Source organism: Serinus canaria, chromosome 2 (genome assembly GCF_022539315.1).
Source record: "Serinus canaria isolate serCan28SL12 chromosome 2, serCan2020, whole genome shotgun sequence".
Taxonomy (NCBI): Eukaryota; Metazoa; Chordata; class Aves; order Passeriformes; family Fringillidae; genus Serinus; species Serinus canaria.
Genome location: NC_066315.1, coordinates 111,735,385 through 111,754,663, shown reverse-complemented (window position 1 = coordinate 111,754,663; position 19,279 = coordinate 111,735,385). Strand labels below are relative to the sequence as shown.

The 19,279-nt window shown below is 38.5% G+C and overlaps 1 protein-coding gene across 3 annotated transcripts in view; it reads left to right on the top strand.

Annotated features, from left to right (window-relative positions):
• ST18 (ST18 C2H2C-type zinc finger transcription factor) overlaps positions 1-18,662 on the top strand; it is a 165,408-nt gene extending 146,746 nt beyond the window's left edge. For all 3 annotated transcript variants that reach the window (XM_030231818.2, XM_050970961.1, XM_050970962.1), the window contains 10 exons: positions 725-840; positions 4,184-4,246; positions 5,041-5,109; positions 10,172-10,234; positions 10,330-10,410; positions 11,455-11,676; positions 13,674-13,762; positions 15,246-15,349; positions 17,566-17,709; positions 18,522-18,662. In XM_030231818.2, coding sequence (XP_030087678.2) covers positions 725-840; positions 4,184-4,246; positions 5,041-5,109; positions 10,172-10,234; positions 10,330-10,410; positions 11,455-11,676; positions 13,674-13,762; positions 15,246-15,349; positions 17,566-17,709; positions 18,522-18,662 — 1,092 coding nt within the window. The remainder of the gene's footprint in view (positions 1-724; positions 841-4,183; positions 4,247-5,040; positions 5,110-10,171; positions 10,235-10,329; positions 10,411-11,454; positions 11,677-13,673; positions 13,763-15,245; positions 15,350-17,565; positions 17,710-18,521) is intronic.
• Positions 18,663-19,279: the final 617 nt, after the last annotated feature.

The window sequence follows — 19,279 nt, the reverse complement described above, 5'->3', positions numbered from 1 at the left end:
GCCAGAACTCCAAGTTTCCAAAATGCCTTCCCAACGGAGCAAGTGCTCATGACTCATACCATCCACCAAACGGCATGGTAGTAGTGATGATTTAGATCTACAAATAGTAGAAATCAAGAACTACCCTTAGCAGCCTGCTATTAAGAAAGCTTCAAAGTTGTTTTGTTCTTTATGTTTTTTATTTTAACAAGAATCTGCCCTTTCAATAAGATAACAGGACATTCCATTCCACAGACCTAAAAAGCTTTGCATTAACATTTGCTAATGTAAATGACACTTTTTAAAATTTATTTTTGCAATTTTGTAGTTTATGATGCAATGGCCACACCAACCATGTTCAAAAGTCAGCAATGTACTTACACAGCAAATAAAAAGAACCTAACTGCCAAAGTCTAGTTTGGCTGTACCAGCAACCACTTCTCTTTTCTCTGTGTACTTTTCTTTGGCCTTTATCACCATCTTATAAAACAAACACAAATTTCTCCTACATATGGCTCAAACTAGCATCTGCTTTCAAAAATACACAACATTTTTAAAGGTCTACCAGTAAGAACCTGAAACTACACTAAACTTTCCTAATTTCTCTCCATCATTTCTTTTTAAATTCTTTTTTCTTCTTTTTTTAAGTTTAAAAGAGGTTCTCTTGCCATGACAAATTGTTTCTTGAATGTGTGGGAGGACTTGAAGTGAAAACTTTTTGTTATATTCTCAACTAATATTTCAGAAAGATCCAGTGAGCTCTCCAGAAAACATGGAGGAAAAGAAGTACCCGGGAGATGTCTCCATACCCAGTCCTAAACCCAAGCTCCATTCAAGAGATCTCAAAAAGGAACTCATCACGTGAGTCACAAAAACAGCTGCATTTTCCTTTGCCCTGGTAAAGACTGCTATGCTGCTGTTCTGACTTCTGTTTTGAAGTAGATTTGCAGGAGCTGAGCAGGGAGATTTGCACAATTCCCTGCCAGTATATTTTTCTATATCTTTCTATATTTGTATCAGATTAGATTATTCTCAAAAAAATTAACCGTACAAATGTGGTTGAAAAAATCAGTAGTAATTGATACAGCAAGAATATGGCATAATTTCTATACGTAGGGGAAGTGTGAGTTACAGGAGGCAGTAGGCATTGTGGCTATGCAGATGTGAAGTTTGGAGCTGTGACAAGCCACAATGTGCCTGGGGGTCTGGACAGAATAATGACTAAATTTATCCTGGGTGCCACTCCTCACTCCTCAGATAGACAGGTAACAAGTGGGCACTTGCACTTAACTCCTTCTGCAAAACACACAGTTTCATAACGTGTGACAGATTGCCTCTGCAAATGCCTATATAATTGAATAAACTTTAATTGAACAATTGTCATTATAGACCCATTGCTTAGAACTTGTGTAGAAGCAGTTAGGATTTCTCAGACAGAAAACATGCAGAGTTCATAAAAAGAAAAAATACAATGCAGAATGGGGCTTTCCAACCTGTAGGAAACAGGTTTAAGTCCTTCATCTGCTTCCTTCCAAGCAGAATTAAACATTCAGTCCTGCTGAAAATCCAGTGGCTGTAGAAATTCACGCCCTGGGACTATAGGCTAATACTTTCTTTCCCAGTTACTGAGATCTACTTGCTCTGTGTTAAGTTCCAAAACTTTACTATCTAGAACAGCAAAATAATTATATTACATCTGTCTGCATAAAACAGCTTGCTTCAGTTTAGAATTTCTCACTAAAATTTTCCCAAGCAGCTCATAACACAAGTCACTTTTTAAAAATCTCATCTATGCTCCTCACAAAATCCATTTGAGTTCACATCAATATCATTTTGATATTAACACAGAGTTTTCACTGCAATAGTCAGCAAGGACTCAGCAATCATTTATATGGCACTTTTATTTTTGTCCCAAAGCAGAGCAGGTCTCTCTGAACAAGGGTGGTCCAGATCACTTGGTGATGATAGCCCATAACTGCAGGCTCACCCATGAATAAACAAGTCATGTCACCCAACTTGTGTGGCACTGAAGCTGTTAGATCTGTCTGTGTCTCTAGAATTAACATTTCCTTGGGGCAAGCTGCTGTGAAGAGCCATTCTTTCCCCCCATGTCATTCAGTCTGCATGTTGTCTACTCACCACATTATATCTGCAGTCATAGCTCATGACCTAAATTGCTACAGGTCAGGTTGTCTTGCCTCTTCTTCTAAAATAAATGCATACAAAAATCACGGAGAGTTTATTTGCTGAAGGCTAATGGCTTTTCTTTTGTGGTATTTTTTCCTTTGTGATACTGACCTGTTTTGAGATACCTATAATATACTTTTCTACCCTCCTAAATAATAACACCAAAGTATTAACTAGGGCAATGATGAGCTTGCAGTGGTTCAAAAAGTATCTAAAAACAGGTATCTAAAATTTAATTGTGCCAAAAATTAAATAAAGAATAGTTTTAATTTATCAGAAGAATCCATAGGCAATATAGAGATCAGACTAAATTCCTATGATCCCACTGAGCTCAGATATTTTACTGAAAAATTCAGTACAGTTGGCTCCATCATGAGGAAGCTTTTAAAATGACATAAGCACTTGCAGAGAAAAATTTTGAACATGGTTAGCACACAGTTGGAGCAAACTACTGTATGAATCCCACCATCTAGTATGTGCTTTCTATTCTGCCATGTTAATTTTGCTGGCCATAACAGCATGGCTCAGGTTGAAATGGGCTGTGAAAATGAGGCTGATGTCTTCCTAAGGCTTTTTTACAGATTTGAAAAACTTCCTAGCATTCTGCCAGCTCAGAGAAAATAGCCAGGTGAGCATCTCAGGCACCCCTTTTTTCATTAGCATGGAGCACTACTAACAGTTTTTGTGCAGCATCTGCTTGCCCTTTTTATCCATATTCCCAGTGAAAGAAAACCAGTTCTTTATAAGGCAACTCTCTAGGGTTGGTTAGAGTGTTTCAAAGTACTGTACAATGGTATATTTAATTCACCTCCCTCTCCATGCACAAGTTACATTTCTTGGTAGCTTTCCCCTTTTGCAGAGGATTGTATCCCAGCTTGACTTCAGTGTTACAGCTGAAGAAGGGCTGAGGAAAAAGAGAAGCAGTGACATCTTCTCCAGCATCTCCTCCATCCCTAGATTTAAATGAGTATATCTGTTCTGTTAAACATACACCTGGTTCCAGCCAGGACAGGGTTAAATTTTGCAGTAGCCAGGAGGTGGGGTGGCTGGGACCTGGGGGTTATTCTATAACCTCACCCAGGGAGAAGGTTTTCCTCTCAGTCAAGTAAACTTGGCAAAGACAGGGTTGGGTAACACCAGTTCTGTTCTGAGCAATCATTTGCCTACCTTGTGCACTTTCTTATGGATACTTGTGCTGTTGCCATTCATTTTGTTATCTCATTGCTCTTTCCTGTGATTTGTTCTTATCTTGAGATGTGGCTTTCCCCTTTGTGCCTCCAATTCTACTCTCCAGCCTGCAGGGGAAGGAGGATGGGGGGAGGGGGGTGGGGTTGGGCGAGCAAGCAGCCTATGGTTTAGAGAGTCTTGGTGGGAACACTAATTTGGAGAGTACCATTCCCAAACCACAGCAACCTTTTTATCATTTCTCAGTTCAGCTGAGAAACAGCTTGAGAAAGTTTTGTTCTCTTTCAGAACTTCAGATGTGTGATATTGACGTGCTTTCTCTTCTGCTAGCAATCCTGACACCTTTCTCACTTGTATCAGTAAACAAATATTGGATATGTTTCTAAAGAAGGTGTCTCGTTTTAGTCAGAAGTGAAAGATATTATTTTAAATATTACTGTTCTCTGGCCTCCAGTATGTTATACTTGAGGTCAGATCAGAAACTTCAGCTCCAGCATTTATGAACTGCTGTGAAAATTTTGTGCCAATAATAAAACAGTCTTTTTAAGAACCCACTTTGTAAGCAAAATGCCTATTCAAAGGCAACTCTATGCAGATAAAATAAAGGTTTGAATTATTTGCACCGTGGAAATAGGAGAAATTCTTTCCCTCTGTGTGTCAAGTAATAATTGAAAACTAGAATGAAGTTTTTCTAGATTACTGCAGTGTCGTGACAGTGTGTAGTGATGAACGTGATTGCCCTAAGGATCATTACATAATTCACTGCAGGGTATGGTGGGCTGTGTGGTGCATTTTATATCCTCTAATTTCTCATTCCTTCTTCTCTGCGTAGCTGTCCAACCCCAGGATGTGATGGCAGCGGTCATGTAACAGGAAACTATGCCTCACACCGCAGGTAAGAAACAACAGGAAGCCTAAAACAGGAAATAGAGCTACTTCTAGCCCTTGTCATCTTTGAACCCCTTTGTACTAACCATGGATAAGTATTCAAAAACAATTTGCAGAAAACAATCCACAGAGAAACGCGGCTGGTTTTCCTGATTTTGTTATATTTGTGAAGGTGTGGACTTAATACACTGAGGCAGTTAAGCAGCACATGCTTATTACTGTAGCTGCATTGCTCAGCTGAGACCTGCAGAAAAGTAATTTAGTGAAGTTTGCATTTCCCTGAGTGTACAAGCAGTCTCTATACAGACACTGTTTCATCTGATTATAAATGAGGTTTCTGCATACCTCTTTATGAATGGCTTTTAAATTAATAATCTGATATTTTAACCTGAGGATATTAAATATTTTTCTCAAAATAGCCTACTGTCAACCTGGGTGTTGAAAAAACAATTTCCTGCATTTCCATTGGGAACAGAATGGAAATGATTTCTCCCTTCTGCTAATCCCATGGAGCAGATCCTCTAGCTGTCCTTCGTATAGGAAACGTAAAGGATGGATTCTGTGTACCACTGCTCCCCCACAGCAAAATTTACAGGGGCTAGAAACCTTTGTCCCAAACTACATAATCTTTTTAGTGATTTAAGAACCACAGTCTTATTTTTGTCCTTCTTTGCCGAGATTAAATGTTTGAGAGTATAATTTTAACTAATATAAATCATATATTGTCTGAATGTTGGTGTTTTAGATTAAAAAAAAAAGCTTTGGTTTAGTAAAATATTTCACATCAGGTTTTCTTTTCAGTGTTTCTGGGTGCCCATTAGCTGACAAGACATTAAAATCCCTTATGGCTGCTAACTCTCAGGAGCTCAAGTAAGTATTGACAATAGCACAAATGTTATTGTTCTTTATCTCTGACAAACATGTTCCCTGTGTTATTTAAGTTGTAAATTTGAATTGCTCTGAGCAGTATCACACCTTTTTCTGAAAAGTGTAGTGAATTGGTTGCAAAGTTTTTGTGTGAAATAAAATTTACTTTTCTCCATTTGCCTTCCTTTATTCTTGTACCCCTTCATTTTCACTAATTAATCAGGGCCTGGGGGGACAAAAATTGTGAACACTAGGAAAAAATGAAGTTTTCTCAGTATTTCTGAATCAGAGAGGAATAGAAAATATCTAATATGTAAGATGGATCTGGCAACTGATCCAGATAGAATTAATTGGAATTATTTAGTTAGAAATAAATCTAGTTGGAATAAATCTAAAAATGAGACCAGAATACCTGCAAATCTTTTTTTTTTTTTTTGTCACTACCCTATACTATGAGTTTAATGCCACTGAAGCAGGCATCAAGTCATATGATTTTATGCTGGCATAGTTCTCACCATGAAATGTCACTTACAAAAGGACTGTGCAGGCTTTGCTATATAGACAGATGTATAGGGACATATGAATATTTCAAAAATCTGTAGTCAAGAGAGGCACTGGCAACCAGTCATCTAGTTATTGAATTGGCTTTGTCAATAAGGATGTGGGGGAAAGGGAAGGATAATTAGAGTTCTTTCATAGCTTTCCCTCTGCAACTTGTAAATTGGATCCCTTAATAGATGGCTTGGAAAAATTCATGAATGCATGTAAAAAGGGGAGAACCCCGTGACTGTCCTTTCTGTCCTTTAGGTTCATCTCTAGTCCAGATAGAAGAAAATAAAGTCTGATCATGTGACTATTTTCCTTTTCTAATAGTATTAATAGCAGAAGTGGCAACATTTAGGCTTGGAGCAGTGTTTGGCTTCCCCAGATCAAATGTTAGTGGTCTCATTCCCTAGCCTTACAACTTCAGTTATAATTGAAATGCTGAACTGATGGAAGCTATGAAGTTGAATGTACAGGAGATGCAGCAAAATAGCAAAGAAAGACCATTTATGCAGGCAGCTGTCCAAAGCAGTTTGCAAAGCCAGTAGGTAAACTGGCACTCTGGCACAATGCTGCATTTTTTGACATCTCTGATACTCAAAGGTATAAAATTTAGGTTTAGTTTGTTTTAAAAAGAGCAGAACGGTTAGCAAGGAACTGGCTTGCAAAAATGCTGACAAATTTGAAGTCATTTGCTGAGTCATATCTATTTGTCCCTGCTTTTATTGGCTTTCTGCCATACAAAGACACTCACACAAATATTTTGAATAGTTGCTCCTCATGCATCACCCCCCCGCCCCATTCATGTGTGAATAAGTAAATTTGCATACCAATATGGTTATTTTTCCACTAAAGCTTCTAGAGTTTTGGTCATGCCATAAGGAAAGAGGAGCAACAGCATATGACTTAAATGACAAACTGCACACTGTACGCCATGTATAATAAGTGAGTTGTGAAAGACAAAGTCAAAGTTCATGGACATTTCACAGACAGAAATATGTTGCATAACGCAGTTAGCATTTAATTTCAATTAACTAGAAAAAGAGCAAAAATCAAAATCTGTTCACAGACAATTTGCAAAAGGAAAATAGGCTAAATAAAATAATTTTTCACAAATGTACCACCTTAATTTAGGTTCTTGCAAACGTAGTTCAGGTGATATTTTGAACAAAACTTTGCTTCTGTCTTAATTAAATCTTTTTCCATAATGCTGCAATCATGCTTGTTCTGGTATAGTGATAGCAATAGTTAATTGTAACATTGCTGTGTGAGCAGAGGGCATAAATGCTCATAGAATCAGGCCAGGAAAGTACCCTCATGTAGTTAGGCATGAATATGAAAAAGCTGTGTATTTTTCCCAAATGTTATTCATGTTTAATTTGCCAGAATCAAGATAAGATTTTGGCTTTAATTATGAAACTCTATGCCAGCAAAGATACAAGGCTTCCATGTGATCCACAGTTTGGAAATAAGGAAGATCTGCTCAGAAAGTGGGCCTGTGAGTCAGATTCAAGAAAATTTCTATATGAGGATTCTTGCTGCTCAGAACAATCTGAGGTGGTCAATTTAAAACATACATTTGATGATGACTCATATTTTAAAAGCTAAAAGGCATAATTGTGGCTGATATCCTATTTAATCCAAGAGCTTGCTTATCTAGCCTTAAATAATTTCAAATGTGTACTTTAGAGAGGCATTTACTTACATATCAGAGACTTTTAAGAATAGGTGGTCAGTCCTACCCATAGAATCATATTTGCACTGGTTAAATGTCAATTTTTAGGAGAGATTTGAGCAGTTTTCCTACATGGGTTCCACATACAGCATTGACACTGATTTATACTGAGTTATACTGCCTTCCATAGGCAGTATAACAATTTCAGGAAATGGTTTTCTCAGCTGACCTCTATGGGTTTGCCTTGACTACAGGTCATATCCAACACCTCTGGTGAGCTTTTGAGGGAGACAACGTACCAGAAATGCTCCTAAACTTGCAGCTCAGTGTTTAAATTTTACATGTAGTTGTAGTTAATCTTCCTAAAGATAAAGCAATCCTCGAGTTGGAGAAAGGGGCAAAATAGGAGGTACTCAATGTCCATTTGCAAGAATTTATATGTGAAATCACTGAGAGATTTATTTTTGAATAACAGATTTGGAAGAATTGTACAAGAACTTGTAACCTACACCCACCTGAGGGTTGACATCTCTTAATTTGATGTCCTGAGACCTCTGGCCCTTCGATGTTAATCTTATTTTCTTGGCTCTGCACAGGAATTGAATATAGAGGATGACTCCCTGAGCTGGGGCACCAGTCCAAAGACCACTTAAAGGCTGATGAAATTCCCCAGCTTTACTAATTGAAAGGCAATAGACTTTTGGTGTATTTTGTGTTCTGGAATTTCACAATCCATACAAAGATATAACCAATATTTAGAAAACCCAACCCAGTGGCCAAGATTAAGAGTCTTGCTAATAAAGCTTTTTACTTATAGCCCACCTGAAATATCCTTTTACAGTTTCATTAGTTCTGACAATATCTCAGCCTGAAATCTTCAGTGACCTCCAGAATAGCTTGGACTCCAATGCAGTTGGAAATCTGTCTGCTGCCAGAAGTGCTAACTACAGATGGGGTGATACAAAATTTGGTTCAGTGTCCTTTATAAGTATATTCACAACTCCCAGACTTTCCGATTTGAATGTCTCACCCAAAGAGCTTTTCTTGAATTAAAGTCCACCTCCAGTCTATGCAGGGAGCCCTTCCATCTGTGAGCATCAGATAAAACAAGTAGCCAAAATTAATTTCCTTAGTTTTTGGCAGGTGTTCTGGATTTACTTGTGAGCATTCACACTCTCCAGACATCTGCCCTTGCTGCCTGCTCCACATGACATTGTGCCCAGTCCTTGTCCCACACTTAAACAGGTCAACATTTAGTTCTACACAGTCAAGCATGTCCAGGCACTCTGCAAACCCCCACCTTTACCTTTGCTGTCAGTGTGAGGTAATTCATTCCACCAAAAATATAGTTCACTAAGTGTCATCACGAAATGTTTTGATATTATATTTAAAAAATTCACCCTTTTCTTCATTTGAAATAATGCTGAATTTTGCTTGAATAAATGCATAAATTTGCTCATGTCCAAAAGAAGTCAGATTTTTGACAAATTAATTGTTCACAGAAAACTAGTTTTAAATATTCTGTGAAGAGATGCACCTGCACACTCAGATGTGCTATTACCATTATATTTGTAGGTGTTTTCCATGGCAGCCTACCAATGACAAGATGAAATCACGAATCTCTAACTCAGGAAAGATTCAGTAACAACTGGGACCCTTAAGAGAATAGTGAACCCTGCAACTTTCCTTAATGGTTCAGTACAACATTATTTGGCACAACTTCTTATGTAATTCTGATGCTCTGTAGAAATAATAGCATTTCAAAGTCCCTTAGGGTTGCTTAGTATAAGAACTTTGTGTTGTATAATACAGAAACAAAGAAAAGGCTGGCATAACTTCTAAGGCAAATGTTTCTTGGTGCTGCTTTGTTTGCTGAGGTATGTTAATACTCTCTGAAAAAAACCTCAAACCAAACCACTCCACAAATATACAACAGCCTTAAATTAAAAAAAAAAAAAAAAAGAAGAAAGAAAAATTAAAGCAAAAATAAAATCTCTGTACTTCTGAGATGGAAGGTATTACCTGTGAGGTCCTGCTCCAAACCCCACAGAAGTCAGTGGAAAGACCTACTGACCCAAGTCGCCTTTTGGGGCACAGCAAGCAAGAAGTCAGCCGGCCAGACTGCTGGCAAAAGCACAGTAACCAGCAGGCTTTTTTCTTTTTATTGTCAGGATGTTTCAGTATAAAAAATTCATACTTGAAAATGCTTGTTTGTCTCACATGCACAGAGCAACTCCTTAACTATGAGAAATAAGCATAATCCAATTGCTCAGCTGAACACCCAACTGAATCTCAAGCAAGAAAGAGATGGTCCTGTGTTATGCTTACAGTGCTAGGATACACAAATTATTGAAATTCAAATTCTGGTTACTGTCTACCCATGGCCAAAAGTAAAACTGCTTCTCTGCTTTTATTTCCCTCTCTGTAAATACTGGCAAAGTGCTTATTTATATCTCGACCTGAAAACATCATACCAATAATTAAAAAACACATAATAGCAAATTTACAGATAGATCTATATCAAACTGTTTTTTTCTTCTTTGCAATGTTGATTCTGTACAAGGAAAAATGTTTGATGCAAACATTGATACAAAGTCATTAGATCAACAGATCATATACAATATATTTCACATTCCATATTAAAACTATGCTATTAAAAAAAAACCTCCCCTAAAAAAGGGACTCTGCTTATTTAAGGGAAAAAAAACAAAACAGGGAGAGGTAGGTTTAGTTATTCAGCAAAAGCTCTGCTGCTCTTTCTTCCACTCTAGATAAAATATAGACTGTGTGCATTATTTACTCTGTATCTTTGTGACTATAATTTGTAATTTCTGTATTATTCCACAGGTGCCCAACACCTGGCTGTGATGGCTCTGGCCATGTGACAGGGAACTATGCATCCCACAGAAGGTAACAACCATCTCATCACATGGGGCTGCCGTGCTCAGGGCTCTCGGCTGGCAGCAGCAGAAAGAGGTGGCTCTTACTCTGTGTGCTTCTTTCAGCTTGTCTGGCTGTCCTCGTGCCAGGAAAGGAGGTATCAAAGTCACTCCTACCAAGGAAGAAAAAGAAGACCCTGAACTTAAGTGAGTACAGAAGCAGGGGTCCTCCACCACCAGTGGAGGGGGGAAATGGCCTGGGAGAGTTCAGGACTTGGTGAACCATAGGGAGATGCCCCAGTTAATCTCAACCATGTGAAAATAGTGCCCAGAGCTGGAACCAAACCAAGTATTTCTGCTTCTTGTGGAGTTGGTGGAGTCCATCACCTAGGAGACTGAACAGTGAGGAAGGATTGCTGTATCTGCTTGTGTTGCTCCAATTATTTTAAAGAGTGCTACGCCAATGGGTTGAAAAATTTGGCAAAATGAAGGAAAATTGTTACTGACTGAGGTGAAACATGTCAGCTAATTAAATCCGAGTGACACCTTAAAAATATGTTCCAGAGAACTTAAATATCTGTAATTCTTGGGTCTTTTCTATATCTATGAATGAAAATTTCACTTAAAGTGAAAACTGGAAACTCAGAAGAGATTCACTACATTCCTGGCTTGAATGCAAATTCCATTAAAATTTGTAAGTGATAACAGCCAGAATATAAAAGTGAAGACTTAGTTGTATGGAATATTGTCTTAATACTTGCTAATGACACATGCAAAACTGCACAACACTGACAGGGCAGCACAAAAAATTCCCTCTCCTTTCTTTGCAAGTATTTGCAAGGGTTTCTATGCAAGTGTTCCAGTTACAGGAACTCACCCTCTTCTTCATATCAGAAACCAAGATAGAAAGGAGACAATGGTGACTTTTCATACACTTGAAGAAATGTGATTTACTGCCCAGGATAGAATTTCAATTTTGTTTTCCAGTAAAATACTATTTAAACGAATGTCTTATTTCCTTAGTCTCTACAGCTGTATTTTAAATTGCCTTATTTTAAGATCAGCTGAACCACCATAACCCAGCTTGACAAGAGTTGGTTGCTCTGGTACAGTGTGCTAACAGGAACCAACTCTTACTCCATTAAAGCAAAGTAGCGAAGGCAGCCAGAATGATTTTCTCACAAATTTTTGAGAATGCCTTTACCTGCTGTCTCCAGTGAAAATGAGGCTTCTTTTGCTGTGTTTCTGTAGATGCCCAGTGATAGGCTGTGATGGCCAAGGTCACATATCAGGTAAATACACTTCTCATCGCACTGCTTCTGGTTGTCCTTTGGCTGCCAAGAGACAGAAGGAGAGTCCTGTCAATGGGTCTTCGCTATCCTGGAAACTGAACAAACAGGAGCTGCCACACTGTCCTTTGCCAGGCTGCAACGGGCTGGGTCATGTTAATAATGTTTTTGTCACCCACAGAAGGTATAACTTTGTGTTTTCTCTTTTTATTTTTCCTTAACATTCCACTCTGAATTGGCAACATGTGGGTTTAGAGTCAGAATGAATTGTGCTAAAGTCATTCGAGTAATAACATTGCAGGTAAAGTAATACAAAAGAGAATTAATTTGAGAGACTTAAATTTTATGTTTTTTCTATGTTTTCATTGAGGAATGACTTTCCAAGGTGTTAAGATTAGTACAGTGTCTATGAGTTTTAAAATTAAGTAGAGTTCTTTCCTGGGGAAATATGGAGTTGCATGTCTGCATGTCTTCCAAAGAAAAGAGAAATATCACCAGAAAATGCCACCAGAAAAGCTTTAGCCAAGAGTCATTCATTTCTTCTTTCTACCAATGGAAAAGTTATACTCATAAACTTTGTATTTAAGCAGCTAAAGATGCACAAATGAAAAACAATAAGCATGCATCTCTTGTATGGATTAAAAAAGTTTGGAGTTATAACAATCTCACAAATTTTCCTTGCAGAGAAGTCACACATATAACTAACAACAATAAACACCATCTATCACTGTGAAAAATAATCTGACCATATTGAATCAAAAGTAAGCAAAGGGTGTGATTGGCAAGTTTGGTTTTCTGTCTTTAACAGTACTTAAGTCTACGTTCTGTCTCCTTTGCTTTCTTCCTAACACTTTGAGCCAACTTCTCTGAAACAAGAAATGCCCATGGTCATTTGAATAAATTCAGTCAGAGTGCAATGTTATCCTAATTTTATTTCCTACATCCCATCTAAAAGTCTTTTCATTAGGACACTACTGTAAATTGCGACTAATTAAGCAAGTAGCAAAAACTCTATTTTAGCTGGTAGCAATTGGTAGTACAGATGATTCCTGTCCTGTATGAGACTGGGTCACTCTCAAGATCACATTAGTTAAAATGACATAGAGAATATAACTTTGTTTGATATCCTTTCCTAGGACGTTAGAAACCTCACAAGTAACTCACGGCTTTCAAACAGTCTCCCAGTCAGCTATCTGCTCTGGGCAGAGATCATAAGCAGAAATTTAGAACTGAAGAAATAGCATCTTTCTGTGTAGCTTTTAGCCAAGCTAATGAAAGCTTAGGTTTTGCTGCTTTGTTCTTTTTTGTTTGTTTTTTTCTTTTCTATATAGAAATGCCATGTCTGTTAGGATTCTCTTCTTTAAAAATTTTTACACACACACACACACACACACACACACATCCACCAAACAAAATTTTCCCTCTCTCCTTACTCAGAAACACCTAAAAACAAATCCTGCTGCCAGTTCTTCAGCATATGGGTATTTCTTTGTTATTTATAAAGATAGTATTAAGACAGCGCAATTCCTCTTAGCCCTTTAGTGGGCTATAAAAATTGCCTCAGATAATTACCAGCTGATGAAATTGTAAGCTTTGAAATAGCAAAATGTAATTTAATGTGAACAGTGGTTAAAAAGCAAACTGACTATATAATGGAACCATTCAAAAAAGCTATTACAGCCTATAGGGTATATCCAGAGTTATTATTGTATTGATCATTATTATGTATCAACAAATTGATACAATAATTGGGCACTGTGGACATCATCCCATTAACTAATTTTTTTTAGGATAGTAAATTTGCCATTTTAAATTCTATACTCTCCTCTCCTTTGGAGAACAATACCTTGATATAAACAGTTTATAAGTGTTTGAATTTAAAGAATTCTGTATATGCATCTTCATATAACTTAACAGTAGCTGCTACTGCAATTTTGATCATTTTGAAATATGCTTAAGAGTTGTTTACCCGTAGATTGAGATTTCTGTGCCGATTTTCAAGCTGGAATATACAGCTAAATGACTCTTTATGAGTTATGTCATTCCCTGAAGCCATGCTATAATGGAGATACTGATGTGACCTTAGGTACAGAGGTCTGTCCAAGTGCATGATAATATTGCCTGAAAGGATTGTTGCCATTTTCAAGTGGGTGCTAATGTTTTTTTTCCTATTGGTTTCAGCCTGTCTGGTTGTCCTCTGAATGCACAAACCATAAAAAAGGGCAAAATTTCGGAAGAATTAATGACTATCAAGCTTAAAGCAAGTGGCGGTAAGGAAATCTGTAAAAAATGATGACATTTATTTAGATAGAAGGGCCCTGACTCCCATTTATACTTGTGCCCCTTTATGCCATTCTGGCATTAATTCTCAGTACTTTGTCTCTAGCAATAAAAAATCGTGACTAACAAAAAATATTTGCATGAGAGATTATAAAATTATTCTCATTTACATCTTGATAACTGAACATTGAGGATATGCTCTTGTTCCAGAGCATTATTTTTTTATTTGAATACCCTTTCAATATTGTTTTAATTAATAAACAATTAATTACAGATCAGGAGGACTTAGCTATCTGATTAATAAGGTACAAAGGGAGAAATATTGTGGGCAGAAATTGACTCATCTCTAACTTCATTCCTACATGGTTTAGTATCTATGCAGGGCTTGTGCAATTTAGCTAACCTAAGTGCAAAGCAATAATTACCACAGAGTTGCAGGGGGAAATGTGTAGGAGTCTCCCTTCTTATACAATGTGCTTTAGCAAGTTGGGCATTGAGCCAGGATTCAGGAAATTCAGTCTTTAGCCTCCAACTGCTGAGGAAAACTGTTGCATTACTGCTTACAGATTTCCCACGCTGGCTCCCCAGTAGACTCAGTTCTAGGCTTTAAAGCAGTAACAACAGTGGCACAAATCTCCAGGCAGAGTTGGGCTCAGAGTGATACTAAACAGAAACAGGCACATGCATTTGCCAGCAGCTGCTAAAGCTCAGTATTTTTCAGGATAAGGCTTTCATTAAAGAACTGGAGCTTTTTTACTTTGCTACCTAACTTGTTGGGATGAAAAAGACTGGCTTCCTTTTTTTTTCTCCTTTTTTTTTCCCCTGTAATACTTGTTAGCTTTCTGAAAATTTCACCCTTTCCTATTATTTAAACTTCACTGTTTATCAGATATAACTAAAGCTGTGCTTATTGAAGTTATTTGGCACAAGAACTTGCCCCCACAGAGATTATTGCAAAATCAGAAACAGGTACAGATGAGTGAACAATTATAATACTAGCGAAGATGTCGCCCTGGTGTATTTCCTGAAAAAGAAGGATTGCTATTACATTCCTTTTGAAACAAAACAAAACAAAAAAAACTCCAACCCAAACCAAAACAAACAAACAAAAACTCCCCACATCGAAGAAACATAAAAATCTTCTCATGTATTATGATAAACTTTCCCCCTTCTTGGCAATTTTTCCTTTTTGTACCCTCCAGCTTGTGGTTACATGATGCAGTGAAAAAAAAAAGAAATAGTGAAAAAATTAGGACTAAGATTGCCCCATTTATGTTTCAGCTCATATAAATGTTTAATGGAAGGAAAGAATTTTGACAGTAAAATCAAAGTAAAAGGCAATACAAGGATCAATTATTTGTTGAAAAGCTTATTTTGCTATGGTTAAGTACCAGGTAATGCAGCTTGTTACTCATACATCCATTTACATGTGGACACCCTAAATCTGATGTTGTTATTTTCAACTATTTACAGGTATTGAGAGTGATGAAGAAATAAGACATTTGGATGAGGAAATAAAAGAGCTGAATGAATCCAATCTTAAAATTGAAGCCGACATGATGAAACTTCAAACTCAGGTATGCCATAAATGTGAAACCTTTTCCTATGCTATGTTTAAGCATGATAAATATGTAAATGCTTTGTAAATGCTTTGTTTAAAAATAGGAAGTCTCCTCTGCACTTCTTTTACCAAGCTCTCCTTTTTTATTGTTTTCTGTAAATGAGCAGCAGGTATTTTCTTAAAGATCTGCTGAATGACAAATTCAGGACAGTTTGTAGCTAATCTTAGCAAGCAGACCTGAAAAATACTTACCAAACAAAACATCCATTTTCCTTTGTTGACCAAACATCTGCTCACCAAACCAGGGAGGTCCTATGACTTGAGTTTTTAGGGATGATAATTCCTCTTACAAACCCACTCCAAGTCTTAATGAAAGTTGAATTTAATGGGTTCTTATGTGTACCTAAGAAAATTTTCCTAGTTTAGCTCACCTACTATCAATTATTCAAATAGTTTGAATTTTGCTTCCAGGCAACAGATGGTAAAGAATGTATACCTTTTGCTAGTTTGTGTAGCAGAGGATTTTGACAGGAGTTATGCAAGAGTCATTCTCTTTCATTATTTTGTATACTGGAGAGATTAAGTTGTCTTTAATACTCTGATAGGGGTTCTATGGAGTGAGCTGTATAGCTCCATCCCTTCAGACTCCCATATACAGCTGGAAGATAACCTGGGCAGATTGGGTAAAAACATGAGCAGAAGCTTCAGAATTTTCAGAATAAGAGTGAAATAAAATTAAATCTGTGAACTGAATATAGATCCAAACCGATCTAAACTAAACTGAGTGTAACCATACCCCCCTCTATTTGCACCACATTGGAATGGGCAGTGTTGAGCCCTGCTGTTTTTGCAATAACCACTGAGTGTATGGTCTAAACAAGGTAGAAGCCTGTGCCACCTGTGCTGGATCTAAACAATCTGGCTGCACACCACAGCAGTTGTGGGAACATCCAGCCCAAGCTGCACTGCAGGGGGGCTGTGCTCACTGTCTCAGGACACTTGGTTCTCTCTGGTGGTCACTGAGCTATTTACATGGATATTTCCCAGTTAATGCAGCTTTGTGCAGGGAGTTTCTTCACGCTGGACTTTCTCCCTGGTGAAGGCAGCTTGATCAGCAAAGCCTGAACTGAACTCCAGCAGAAGCCATAAATCTCCTACCTCCTTTTACACTACCCCAGCCAGGGGTTAGACTGCTATGGACACCCTCCAGAGGAGGGGCTGTAGTGGAAGAGAGGCACACAAAAAGGGGTTTCTCACACCGGGGAGCTTTGCTATGTAGCTGTGCATGAGCAAAGGAAATAAAGTGGCCACAGACAGGAGGCAATTAAGTAGTGCAAAGAGTTGCATACTAATAAGGAAGGGTGGGCATGACAATTGTGGGTATGACTGCCCTGGTCAGTGCCTTGGGGAGCTGTGCTGGGGCACAGGGATGGCAGCCCTTGGTTCTGCCCTGCTGAGCTGTCTGCTCCCGGAACTAGGAGCAGGGCAGGAGGGAACCAGACCCTGCCATTACTGGTTTTGTTTTTCAGCACTGCTTTTGACATCTAAGCTTTCAGACCTGAGCTCTCACTTTAAAAAGATACCATATTTTTTCTACCTCGGCTGCTTTTTCCTGCTCTTTCAGAAACCCTCCTTTGCATTCTGTTGGTCAGAGATCATCTCTGCGATACATGCTCAGCCTCTCAGTTTCCTTTCCACTCTATTTTTTTCTCATTGTTCCCAGCACCAGGCCTGTTGCTAATCCCAGCCAGCCCAGAGCTCACCCAGGAGCAGGGTGGAAAGCAGCACAACAGCTAATACCCAATACCCGTGCCCTTGCCATTGTGGTCGAGCAGCAGGGATGCTGAAAGAGCAGGACAACAATGGAAACATCAGCCTCCTTTCTCCTTCCCTCCTCCAGCCCTGAGGCTACACTACATCCCAGCACCACACTGACCCTCCTCTCCAAGCTCAATTCCCTCCTCCCACTCTGGGGCACTCTCTAGTGCCTTGCTGCCACAGGGTTTCTCCATGAACCAGCAGCAAAGCCCCTCATTTCAGAGCAAATGCAACCTCTTCTTTGCTCTGAATGTTCTGTGGAGAAGTTACATCTCTCCTAAAAAAAAGCATAGCTACTTTCAGACTCATCATGGCCTCCCTCGTAATCACCCAGCTGATATTTTGGGTTCAAACTGCAGTAACAACGCTGCCAAGGTTTGTCTGTCTGTGTTTGCGTCTGCCTGTCTCTTTTAGATCACATCTATGGAGAGCAATTTGAAAACAATAGAAGAGGAGAACAAACTCATAGAGCAGAACAACGAGAGCCTGTTGAAGGAGTTAGCTGGCTTAAGCCAAGCCCTTATCTCCAGTCTCGCTGACATTCAGCTGCCACAGATGGTAAGCCCAGAGCCAGCAGGTTAGCACCTTCTTTTGAGGCTGCTTTGCCAGCACTTGAAGCAGATGAGCAAGCTCAGGGACTGGCAGGAGCCCTGGAGCTGCATTAGCAGAGAGCACTTTTAGGCTGATTTGCTTTGCAGAGCTGCAGGATCATGAAGTCTGTGTGGTGGTAGGTGCAGTTTCTTTCAGGAATGAGCCAGCCCTGGTTTCTCTGCCCTGTACCACACTGTGCAAAGTAGGCTTTTCCTTCAAACCTCCCTGTCTGAACACCCACCCTTCACAAAGAGGGAAACCTTCACTCTCATGAGAATCCTCAATGACTTAGCTCCCAGATCAAAACTGTAACCTGTTTCATACAGATGTTTTTTCTGGAGATAACCAAGCTCCATCTTCTCAAGAATTTCACATCTCACTTTCAAACAAAGGCTAAATCTACAGAGGTATTAATTTTTCCAGTCCCCTTTCCAAATGTCGAGAGTGCCACTGGAAGGTTAAGAAAGCGCAGTTAGGGAGAATGCCAGTCACAATCCCAGAGACAAATAGACCACAATAAAAAAAAAAAAAAAAAAAAAAAGGTTACACTAACCATAATATTTCCAACCCCTTTTCTTGTTTGGACAGAGTATGGATTCCCCAGGACTTGCAACTCCTGTAATTTCCACAACCCTTCCATTAATTTGGATGGCTGCCCTGTTCATGACTTCTCCCCAGTTGCCATATCGCTCCTTTGGCATGGTTTGGGGTTGGGTGTTTGGGTTTTTTCGGCCTTGATTTTACCTCCTACAATTATAATCTGTTTTGTCTTCATTTAGGGGCCAATCAGTGAGCAGAATTTCGAAGCATATGTAAATACACTCACAGACATGTACAGCAATCTGGAACGGGACTATTCCCCCGAATGCAAAGCTCTGCTGGAAAGTATCAAACAGGCAGTGAAGGGCATCCATGTGTAGGATGTGAAAGCTGCTGGGCAACAGAAATTACTTAACAGCAGTAAACTCCAGATGGATCTGTTAGGAGTTCATGTACTGCTAAGGGGTGTAGGTTGCCATGCTGCATTTACAATTGCAACATTGCACTAATTTTTTCCCAGCTGACATAAAAAAAGAATAAAACCACAACAGACTATTTGTATTAACAGCAATGCACTCTGTTAGTATATTGTATTTATTTCAGTACAATTTCTTTTTTTTTCTTCTTTTGCACTCAGTTTTTGTAAAGTGAATGTAAAAAGTGTGTGCAACTATTTTTTATATTTTTTATTTATTTCTAATCAAAGAGTTGGTTTTTTTATCTTTTAACAGCATTTTTGCGGCCTGCCATATTTTTACAAATGTGTTTATTAATTTATTTTCCAATGGGATTTTAAATAGACTGAAAGCTATACTGTAAATTAAATAACTTGCTGGGTTTGTACAGGAAGAAAAAAAAAAAAAAACCTATGAAAGTAACAAATGACTGAACCGTGGTTCTAGTTTTATTTTCCTCACATCCTGCTTTTTTATAATGGCTTTGTATCAGAAATGGGTTTGCAGTAACACAAGATGTGAAGATGCATGGAATGAGAAGA